We start from the raw sequence: 11,224 nt of genomic DNA on the forward strand, positions 1-11,224 counted from the left end.
GATTGGAAGAAACCACATTACGGAAAAGACACTTTTTAGATACATGAACAGTTCTAGTTTCTGTTTGGAGGAAAAACATAATAATTTGGAACCTTTGAAAAACATTAAAATTAAATGTGTTACATCTTACCGGAGTAACACGTGTTTTGTGACTCTAGAAATCAGCATCCAGTAACAGCACTTGGTCTCGCCCTCCCCGCCCAGAGAGCCTTCTAGAAGTCGCCGGCAGACCCGTGCGGCTTGTAGCACAGGCACACTCCAGTTTTCTATCGTTCCAAGTCATAATTTTATCCACAAGACACTTACCAAGTGTCTTATTCCTTCAGTCAACATGGCTTCTTTGGGGACTCTAGCCTTTGATGAGTATGGGAGGCCTTTCATCATCATAAAAGACCAGGACAAGAAAACACGGTTAACGGGCCTTGACGCATTGAAGGTACAATGGGCTAGCTAGCGTGATACAACGGTGGCATGTTGCTAGCTTAGTTGCTACTTAATACTATTTGCACTGCGTAGGCTAAGCTAACATGATGACTATTGAAAAACATGATTTCTGCTAATATGATGCATTTTTACTGTTTTGATATACAAACAAATACCTAGCTGGTTTTCTATGGTGTTGCGCTTTAGCAACAGGATAACATTAGTCACTGCGTGCTAACATGAGGCCCATGTGCTTCCTCTTGATGGGTTCAACGCTTGAGAGTTGCTATAGTGTTGCGCCTTAGGCGTAAGTTAGCATGCACAGTTAATATTAGATAAACAAGTGACAATTATGCGCATGCCAATATAAATAAAGTATCAACTAATTTATATAAATCACAGCTTTAATTTGTAAAGACCAAGAGTGAGACCGTACCAAATATGGTAGCTGACATTTTGTTTGTGTTTTGCAGTCTCACATTATGGCAGCCAAGGCGGTTGCTTCAACACTTAAAACATCACTGGGACCTAACGGTGAGTACAAAACAAACGCAGCGCATTCAAGTCCCTGTTTTCATCCGACCAAGTCATTGAAGGCGCCACACCCCTAAAGAGCTAAATCAGTTCAGATAGCAGGATGGATGCTGTGTTTTTGCCTAGCTTAAGTGAATTGTATATATTTTACTATTATATTAAAAGGTTAATGTGCTTCTGACACAAGTTTATGACATAGTTTCATCACCCAGTAGCCAAGATTGCACTTATTTTCAATCACACTTTCTCTTGTTTCTGTATCCAGGCCTTGACAAGATGATGGTTGACAGGGATGGAGAAGTGACTGTCACCAACGATGGAGCCACTATTCTCAGCATGATGGATGTGGACCACCAGATCGCCAAGCTTATGGTGGAGCTCTCCAAGTCCCAGGATGATGAGATTGGTGATGGAACCACTGGAGTTGTTGGTAAGGAGGAGAGAGATTGTGGGGGAAATATTCTGTCAGCTGCAACTGTTTACCTGCATTATAGTCTTTGGACCTCCCATCCCAAATCTGAAGGTCCAATCTCACAGAATAATTGTCAAAATATTTTGTGATTTTTGTATCTTAATTAAGTCTTATAAATGAGTTTGACCCAGCATTGTCTTTCCACAATGGCCCTGAATAAGTACTTTTTGGCTTCTTTCCCTTCTAAACGTTATTTTGTGTTTTGAAGATTCTCACAGATCCTCTGGTCTTAAGCCCCCAGTTTCCAATCAAAGCCGACTCTTCTGGCAATGGTTGTCTTATTCCAGTCACTCACTACCCACAGAGTGCTCTGGCATTCACAGGAGATATAGTAGCATTATGTTTCACCTCTCATTCTGGGACAGGCCCATGTCAAATTTGTGATATGTCCTCACTGTGAATTCCAGTTGCATCCACTGTATTAGAGTAGTTTACCCACTTTTGACATGCAAAATCAACAAATTTACATAGTTGACATTTCAGTCATTTGACATCAGTGAATCATTGCAGCCTTGATTAAGACATAACCTGCTGTCTGCCTCCACTTGGTAATGGAAGTGCCAACCATATTCCATCTATGGTTACTCATTGTCATATTGTCTCTGTTTTTTTTCCCTCCTCAGTGCTGGCTGGAGCTCTTCTGGAGCAGGCCGAGCAGCTGCTGGACCGCGGAATCCACCCCATCCGCATCTCTGACGGTTATGACCAGGCCGCACGCATCGCCATCGAGCAGCTGGACAAGATTGGCGAGACCTTCCCCTTCGATCCCAAAAACACAGAACCCCTCATCCAGACCGCCATGACAACGCTGGGATCCAAAGTGTAAGTTCCCTAGAAACAGCAGTGTTGATTTCAATACAGAGAACAAGAACTATTTTAGATTGCTGGCCATTGCTTTGCTATGTTGGCAGGTGCTTCCCCCATTGTATTACAGGCTAGGCGGGCCACTTGGGCCACTTTGCCCTCCAACCTCGCCTAGTCACAAATGACTTGAGTGGCTACTTCAATGGCTAAATGGAAAACAGAAGTCATTTTTTCAAGTCCCCTTCCAGATTTTATTACATTAGTGAACGGACAGATATATAGTAATATTCTGTCATCATACTGCCATAAATCTGTCACTGGGCTCACATCAGGCCATCCTGTTTAGGCAGCTGCCTTCAGGCCTAAAATGTTTCAGTTGTTGTCCAAGGAGTTTACCTTTCCAGCTTGGTCCATTTCTGGTGAGTTGCAGTCAAAATCTGGTAAGATATTTTAATAAAATCCTCCTGTGGCCTTTCAGGATCAACCGATGCCACAGACAGATGGCTGAGATTGCAGTGAACGCCATCCTCACTGTGGCCGACATGGACAGGAAGGACGTCGACTTTGAGCTCATCAAGATGGAGGGTAAGGTGGGAGGCAAGCTGGAGGACACACAGCTCATCAAGGGAGTCATTGTTGACAAGGAGTTCAGCCACCCTCAGATGCCCAAGGTACGTATGCAAGCAAAGAGGAATTTCACTCTAGGAGGTTGTCATTTCTTCTCCCTAACTTGTCATCTTTGATCACACAGAATTAAATTGTTAACAAAACACAGAGGCAGATTTATTCATCACCCTACCTTCAGAAGCAGCCGTTGCTGCCATTCATGTTTTTATAGCATGAAAAACAACTTTCACAGACTTGAAAATTGCCCAAGGTTGATAATCCATCACGGCAAACACAAAGCCTTAACATGGTTTTGTCAAAGTTTATCTGTTTTATCCTTATGTCATTGTGCTGGAGTTGAGTATTTTCATATCTGCTCTGCTTACTGTCAATCACCTGATATCCACAGTATAATAATGCCTCAAAACATGTCGTGTTACAAACTTTGTCACATTCCATTTTTTTTCCCATCTTTTTTTTTGTAGAGTTGTTTGTATTTTAAAAATGAGTAAATGTAAAAAAAAAATGTAATTGCATACGGCATTGCAAAATGATTGGTGGAAATGTAAATTAGATGTAGACTAGTAAGTTAACTCTAAATGACACCAGTATTATCCTGTTTAAGTTAGTGGCAGAACACTGCAGGCTGTTTTGTGTAAGGAGGTTAACGTTTCTTTATCTCAGGTGTGAGAAATGTGAGATGAGGCTAAAAACAGCTCTTCTTTGTCTCTTCTCAGGTTCTGAAAGACACAAAAATTGCTATCCTTACCTGCCCGTTTGAGCCCCCTAAGCCCAAGACCAAGCATAAGTTGGACGTGACCTCTGTGGAGGACTACAAAGCCCTGCAGAAATATGAAAAGGAGAAGTTCCTGGAGATGATCCAGCAGGTTAGTATGTCAGCATCCATCAGCTATTAGACATGCTTCAGGCAGCAAGTGAAAAGAGAATTTCCCTATGGAATCACATTATCATTATAAACATGACTGCCACCAGAACTGAATTCACGATGCACACATTGGCACGATTGCCTAAACTAACAAAATTTGTAAAACTCATGAGCAGGTTGTGTTTTTCTTGTAGGTCAAAGAAAATGGTGCTAACCTGGCCATCTGCCAGTGGGGCTTTGATGATGAAGCCAACCACCTGCTGCTGCAGAACGAGCTGCCTGCCGTGCGCTGGGTCGGAGGGCCTGAGATCGAGGTGAGAGAAGTTTGGTCCAAAACACTAGGTTTATTAATTTGCATAAGTTAATACCGCCAGACTCTGTAAATGTGATCAAATGGCAGATCGGTCATGTATTCATCTTTTCTGTCCATTGTGTTTCCTCTGCAGTTGATCGCCATAGCCACAGGAGGTCGCATCGTGCCGCGGTTCTGTGAGCTGACCCCAGAGAAGCTCGGCACAGCTGGCGTGGTGAAGGAGATCTGCTTCGGCACAACCAAGGACCACATGCTGGTCATCGAGGAGTGCAAAAACACCAGGGCTGTGACCATCTTCATCCGTGGAGGCAACAAAATGGTGAGTACAAGTTTGATTTTGATCAAAGTCTCTTACTTTTTACTGTTGTCTCAAAAGACAGAGATGAGGCGTGGAAGAACTAACTGTTTCAGGATTCAATGTGGTGCTCTCAACAAGGCCAAATTCTCATTTTTAAGTAAGACTTTTATATACCGAACATACCTGATTCCACACTTTATAACAACGTTCTACCCCTATGTGTGTTTTTTACTTTGTCTGTCCCATCAGATCATTGAGGAGGCCAAGCGTGCACTCCATGATGCTCTGTGTGTGATCCGCAACCTGGTCAGAGACAACCGTGTCGTGTACGGAGGAGGAGCTTCAGAGATCGCTTGCGCCCTGGCTGTCAACCAGGCTGCAGATAAGGTGAAAACCCCAGAATATTTACAAACCGCATGACAGTCTTTCTGATGAATGCATTATTTAAGCATAATGCCAGTATGGTGTTCTCTAACATCAAAATAAATGAATGCCTGACATACTTCATTGGTGAACTCAGATTTACACATGCACCACACAGACAATTCTGCTATTGCTGCTTGGATCCTCTAACCTCTGTCCCGTCCCCTCTCCTTTCTAGTGCCCATCATTGGAGCAGTATGCTATGAGGGCATTCGCTGATGCTCTGGAGGTAATCCCAATGGCGCTGGCTGAGAACAGCGGGCTGAACCCCATCCAGACCATGACAGAGGTCAGAGCCAGACAGGTCACAGAGAACAGCCCCGTCCTCGGCATCGACTGCTTGCACCTCAACACCAATGGTAAGGAACCAGTTGCACGGGGCAATATGCCAGCTGATTTGTGTCTTCTAATACGTTGATCTCCAATCATGTGTGATTAAGGCACAATAGTAATCAGGTCTTGATTCTAACCAAACACTACACACTGTCTGATATCACTGATGAGCACACCTTCAACCAGACAGGAGGGAACAAATAGGTGACATCCACAGGTTTAACTGGTTTAGTGTTTGGTTGGAATGAGAACCTCTACATCAGTCTCCATTTGTTGTTTGTTTTTCGTCTGTCCGTCTACGATCTCAGACACCACTGATTGGGTTTTAACTCAACTAGGGAAATGGTGCATTTCACCAATGCCTTTCGGGATTTTCAAAATTACACTGACTAGTCAAAGGGGGCATTACAATTACAGGTCAAATCAAGATGACAAATTTCTTACTGTTAAACCTGGGGGGGGGGGGGGGGGCTGTATTATTGGTTAAAGACGACATGTTTCAGGCATGCAAACTTGTCACCTTTCAGCGAAATTCGCCGTTTTGAATCCAAAATAGGCCACTTACATGATTCATGCAGATCCGATGAGAAATATTTTGGACTGTCAACAAAAGGCAGTAAGTGCCTATAGAAATGGAGCCAGTCAATTCGCTAGTCACAGTCAGTGTTGCCAACTTGGCGACTTTGTCACTAGATTTAGCGACTTTTCAGAACCCCCTGGCGACTTTATTTCTGAAAAGCGACTAGCGACAAATCTGGCGACTTTTTCTGACCATGGGGAACAATGTTGAAGTGTTGAATCCCAAAGCATTTGCCAATAAATTGGTACGGCTGATGCCAGTTTGCTCTACTTGCTTGTCATCCAGAGAGGTCTAATGATCACAGCGCTTCCCACACACAGCGTAGCCCCCCTCCCTCCGCTGCGAGCGGAAACTGTAGCTTATATATTGATATGCAAATTAGCATATGACGTCATCCGGCGACTTCTAGCGACTTTTTGAGCAGCCAATAGCTACTTTCCTTGGAAACAAGTTGGCAACACTGGTATAATTGTAATTAGTTGTGTACCTGGTGGGATACACAACTTTTCTTTGTAAATTTTCTTTGTAAATGTGAGCATATCATATGTAAAGGTACATTTGCACTTAATAAATTAATACTTTGTACTTTATTTTGCTCAATCTTGTAATTCTGTTAGCTTGTGACCAGCACCAGAGTAATCCTAATAGTCATCAGAAATTAGCATTTAGTAGCCCATAGCGGGTCTGTGTTTTTCTCTGCTCACGCATCCTTCTCACCTTTTTCACCCCTAACCAGTTTGCATGCCAGCATGTTTACTGTTGCCTTGTTTTTTATGTAACTAGTGTCAGCAGAGACAGTCAATTGATAACACATCTGTCCTTTATAGAGGAAAATAATTGGCTGTTTCTATTTTGTTCCTCCACAGACATGAAGCAGCAACACGTGATTGAGACTTTGATTGGCAAGAAGCAGCAGATCTCTCTGGCCACTCAGGTCGTCAAGATGATCCTGAAGATTGATGACATCCGAAGCCCAGGAGAGTCCGAGGACTGAAGCCCACCATGAGCGCGAGAAGGCTCGGCTGTGTTCTAGAACACCTAAGAATGTTTAACATGTTCTAGAACTGTCTTAGGCACTTCCCCGAGCACTAAGTCCAAACCGCACTGCGTACTGTTATTTATCATTTGATACGAAATGTTCCAGCTGTTGTAGCGCTGAAGTCATCATTAAAACGTTGGTCTGTTAAAATTTCCTCACGCTGTGGTTTGTTTTATTTGTGATGGGTGTATATTACATCTCTTCTCAGGAAGATTGTACACAAAAAGTCTGATAAGCATGCATACATACAGAAATTATAATGTAGCAGGATCCGTACACCAACATTGTTACTGAAAGCCTTCAATCATATAAACTGAAACAAGACAATATGCACACTCCTGCATCCATACAATTTGAATTGAATTGAATTTGAAAAGTGCTGAAAAGTATTAGGTCCATGATTTAAATCCACATTTAATTTCTATTAAAATTAATTAATTTCTACATACCCAAAGGTCCTATGTAGGTCTGAAAAGTATGGGTAACTGTTCTGACTATCCAGACCTTCAATGGAAAACTCAAAAAGTTTAGAAAACCTCTGGAATTCGACCACCACGCTGGTGTCGCTGTTGGCAGCAATCTCCAGCAAATGATCGAAAACAGAACCTCTACATTTTATCTTGCCTGAAGCCCTTCTCAGTTTTTTATCCTATGTCTCTGAAAATCACATCAACTAACTGTCTGCAAAGGTATGCGTAGAAACATGGTAAAAGGCACCGGTGGCTATTCCAGTACTGTAGGTCACTGGTTCTCCTGGGCTGCTGATCTACATGTACTTGTTCAGCCAGTTGAGCATGTCTGTCCTGGCCTCCTGGATGCTGGGTTTGTCTGTGGGGTTGATGTCCTCTCTCTTGCGGTGGACAAACCCATGAGTCTGACCGGGGAAGATCTTCACCTGGTAGTCCACTGTGCATTTCTCCTTCAGTTTTGCTTCGAGGACACTCACCTGAGAACAGCAAACGGATATAACCAAAATTGTGGGAAATTACATGGCAGATACCAAAGCTACAGGATAAATATTAAGGCTTTGATACTTAATCTTGTCCCATTTTCTGTGCTTTTACACTGGATTTACCTCAAACTTGATCTTTTAGTGCATGTTGGTGCATATTAACAGAGGTGGGGGCTTATGGAGTTGCTGCAGGGACACTATTAGTTGCTCAATAACTGAAGCGAAGCATCAAGCAGGTTCTTCCATCACTAAACTAACTTGTTTAAAAGCAACAACACCTTTGTAAAACAATGTCAAATGGTTAATCTATGAAAGCAGCAAAGTTCCAGACCATGCATACTAACCTGGTCCAGTGGGATGACCTCATCTTTCTCCCCGAAGATGAACAGTGTTGGACTCTTCAGCTCATACCTGTCCTCCCTCTCTCGGACGATCCCTGCCGTCACAGAAACTCAGTTCCCATAAAATGATCCGACAGCAGCCGTACTGTGTGTTGTGCTGCCTGAACACATCCTGATTGAATGGTGGGTGTGCAGTACATTCCTAGAGTGAAGTGTATAGTCTTCACTGTCTGTTAGCGCTGTGTGTGAGGTCCTGTTGTCCTCTATATGCATTGTATGTACTGTGAAAAAGAAATCATCTCTGCATTTGTTGTAATTGGTGAATAAAATAAAAACATATCTTATATTTGCAGAGGTATGTGTTTGTAAACAAGGAATATGGAATGGCTTGTAATAAGGCGAACTACCAAGTTATACTGAAACTTGGTCATTTGTGTCATTTCAGTAATCTATCAGGTAATGATGACATATTACCATAGACTGAGACTCCAGCTTTGACCTCTGGATACTGCAGGGCCAGGTAGTGTGTGGCAACCCCTCCCCAGCAGAAGCCCACCGCTCCGATGTGTTTGGCCCCACACTGCTCCTTCAGGAACCTCAGCACTGCATCCACCTCTCTGGGGGAGGGGGGGGGAACACAGGGAGAGAGGTGCAGAGGTCACGGAACTGCCCAAATCTCCTCACAGGACCCAGGCAAAAGCTAAAGTTGCAGTATAAGTACAGGAATGTCCACTTACTGATTAAATTCTCCTTCATGCTATTTTTATTACTACATGGTCAGTAACTTATTGAATAAAATGCTTGAAAATTACCACTCTGGACTCCAAAAAAACAGAGAAATTCAAAAATCTTCAGTTGGGACAGTCAACTACTAATAGACTGAATAAACTGTGAAAATATGCTTTAGTTACTTGTTTATGTTGGTGGGCTTTTTGTCTTCGAGCCACTCCTGAAATTTGGACCAGTCATGTGTTGGACTCCACGGCTCCTTCCCAACATAGAAATCTGGGCAGACAGCACTGATCATGGCAAAACAATGGCAGGGCAAGTAAACATACTGTACATCATTATAGAACATACAATACAGGACGGTCACATTCAAAGATTGCTGGTTTTAGATCATTTCACTGTTCATGCAGCAAAGCCTGGTCTGAGTCTGGTTGTTGTATATTGGATTTTACACACATGTATCCACTGGCGGCCAGCATATCAGCCATGTATCGAGTATTGGGCAGCTGCCACCCAAAGATGTCTTGTATGACAATGATAGCCTTGTCGGATGCAGTGGGTGGCTTTACTACGTAAGCCTTGGTGTGCTCTATCTGGAGCTCCTGGCCCAGGCCCCCGTACTCCATCCGGTCACCAAGATCACAGGGGCAAGGCTTGGCTTCATTTGCCATCTGCACACAGACAGACAGAGGCAGAGAGAGAGAGAGAGAGAGGGGGGGGGGGGGGGGGGGGGGGGGGTACAAAGAGGATTAGGGCAACGTGAAAAATGTATTTGATTTCTGAGATTAGGTCTCAGGTAGGTATAGATAGATAGATAGAGATAGCCTATCTCTCTATGCATAGGCTGCTTTTCTTGAGTAGCTATTTTATTTAACTGTTTCTAAATATGAGCTGTGGTCTGTGGAGTGTGTGTGCAGGTGAGTCACTTTTATTGCGTGTGGTATTTTGAAGACAGTTTGAATAAACTAATAGCTAGTAGCCTACTGGTCAGTGACTCAGTCAGCGTGGTTAATGACGGACCACTTCACGGACTGCTCGTTGGGGTTGCAGATGTAACGTTATTTATGATAGTGTTGGGAAAATGATTCAGAGAAATACCGCCACCTACTCTTAGCGCCGATGCATATTATGTAGATTGGTCACATGTTATAAAATCAACTACAACAACATCTCATACATTATGCTTTGGCCTGGAGTGCAGTCCACTTGATTACGAAATCATTTACGTGACAAAGCATTTTAGGTACATAACATTAGGTAGGCTATTGTTATGCATTGGATTTATGGTGGTTGAAAAGCCTGAATGTGCTCGGATCAGAAACTTACCGTTTACCGTTTTATGGGGGAGAAAATATTCTGAAGCCCCTTTCAGAGAGCTATAGAGCTAGAACCTGAAACTGCAGTAAAAGTCGGTGACTAAAACCTGTGTGACCGACGTCAAGCTAGCAAGAATAAAACAAGAACTTCCGGTCAAAAATTTCAAAATAATACTCGTATTTCAACGTTTTTGTGCACAGAAGTGAAGCAATAAGAAGGTATTTTATGTAATTGCTGCATAATTTGCAATACGTGCTGCCAAATAATTGGCAAGACCTACACAAAGAAATATCCAAACACTAAACATAACACTGCTTGGAATTTCTGCTATCTTAAAAGTCCAGTTTAGGCCATATCAGTGATACAGTTGAATGTCTATTTCCTGTTGGCAAAGCAAACTGAATAAGACACCATTTAATTGCCAATGTTGGCTGTCAAAATTTACAGACTCAAATAACAGATTTATGCCAGACTTCTTGGAAGGAAGTCTACCATATAAAAGTCAATTTTAAGCCATATCAGTGAAACAATTGAATGGGGCTTCCAGTTCCTAGTGTCGAGTTAGCCAGAATATTACTGAATGTTAGGCTGTGAAAATTCACAAAAACTCACATGTAGGCCCTACGCTTGTGTGTTTTTTGACAGCAACAGTGGACCTAATAGAATTCCCATTCGCCTTTAGGAACAATTTTGTAACTGCTATGGGTTTAAATGGGACTTCTTTTCTACGTTTTGTGCAAGTTATTTACGTGGTGGAATATATTTTACTTCGAATGTTGCCCAACTCTTCATAAGGCACTCATTTTCAGGAAATACCATGCATGCACCATAACACTTTTGTATACAGAGCAACACAAATTGTATCGAATTGCTTTAAGTGACATAATTCTATTGACTATGACTATGACTATATTCATTAAAATAAATATAGAATTTAATTAGAGCTGTTAAAAATGGATTATGTTGTACGATATTGGAAGACGAAATCAGCGCCCTTCCAGTGTCATCCTGTCTTGCTTGAAGGGAATGTATCGCCAACCACGATCCTCAGGCTGTGGAAAATGTCCTAGAAACTCGCATCACCACCAAGAGGCACCAGAATTTGCACATTCTCGCAGACAGAAGGCTGTTTCATGGTGTTTCTCCTCTCCTCTGCCGGTTTCTGTCTCTCAAA

General features: G+C 42.6%; 2 protein-coding genes across 2 annotated transcripts; one reads left to right on the forward strand and one right to left on the reverse strand.

Annotated features, from left to right (window-relative positions):
- Positions 1 to 207: 207 nt before the first annotated feature.
- Positions 208 to 6,865, forward strand: cct5 (chaperonin containing TCP1, subunit 5 (epsilon)). Its single transcript, XM_071907093.2, has 11 exons — positions 208 to 436; positions 897 to 957; positions 1,223 to 1,387; positions 2,053 to 2,251; positions 2,712 to 2,904; positions 3,577 to 3,726; positions 3,920 to 4,039; positions 4,172 to 4,357; positions 4,586 to 4,723; positions 4,938 to 5,118; positions 6,539 to 6,865. The coding sequence occupies exons 1-11, from the start codon at positions 332 to 334 to the stop codon at positions 6,664 to 6,666; spliced, it is 1,626 nt and encodes a 541-aa protein (XP_071763194.1). The 5' UTR covers positions 208 to 331; the 3' UTR covers positions 6,667 to 6,865.
- Positions 6,866 to 7,297: 432 nt separating this feature from the next.
- cmbl (carboxymethylenebutenolidase homolog (Pseudomonas)) lies at positions 7,298 to 10,112 on the reverse strand. The gene is made up of 6 exons (XM_071907151.2): positions 10,060 to 10,112; positions 9,190 to 9,404; positions 8,916 to 9,023; positions 8,479 to 8,621; positions 8,008 to 8,099; positions 7,298 to 7,657 (listed from the first exon to the last, which is right to left on the reverse strand). The coding sequence occupies exons 2-6, from the start codon at positions 9,402 to 9,404 to the stop codon at positions 7,478 to 7,480; spliced, it is 738 nt and encodes a 245-aa protein (XP_071763252.2). The 5' UTR covers positions 10,060 to 10,112; the 3' UTR covers positions 7,298 to 7,477.
- Positions 10,113 to 11,224: the final 1,112 nt, after the last annotated feature.

The sequence above is a fragment of the Centroberyx gerrardi genome, chromosome 22 (genome assembly GCF_048128805.1).
Source record: "Centroberyx gerrardi isolate f3 chromosome 22, fCenGer3.hap1.cur.20231027, whole genome shotgun sequence".
NCBI lineage: Eukaryota > Metazoa > Chordata > Actinopteri > Beryciformes > Berycidae > Centroberyx > Centroberyx gerrardi.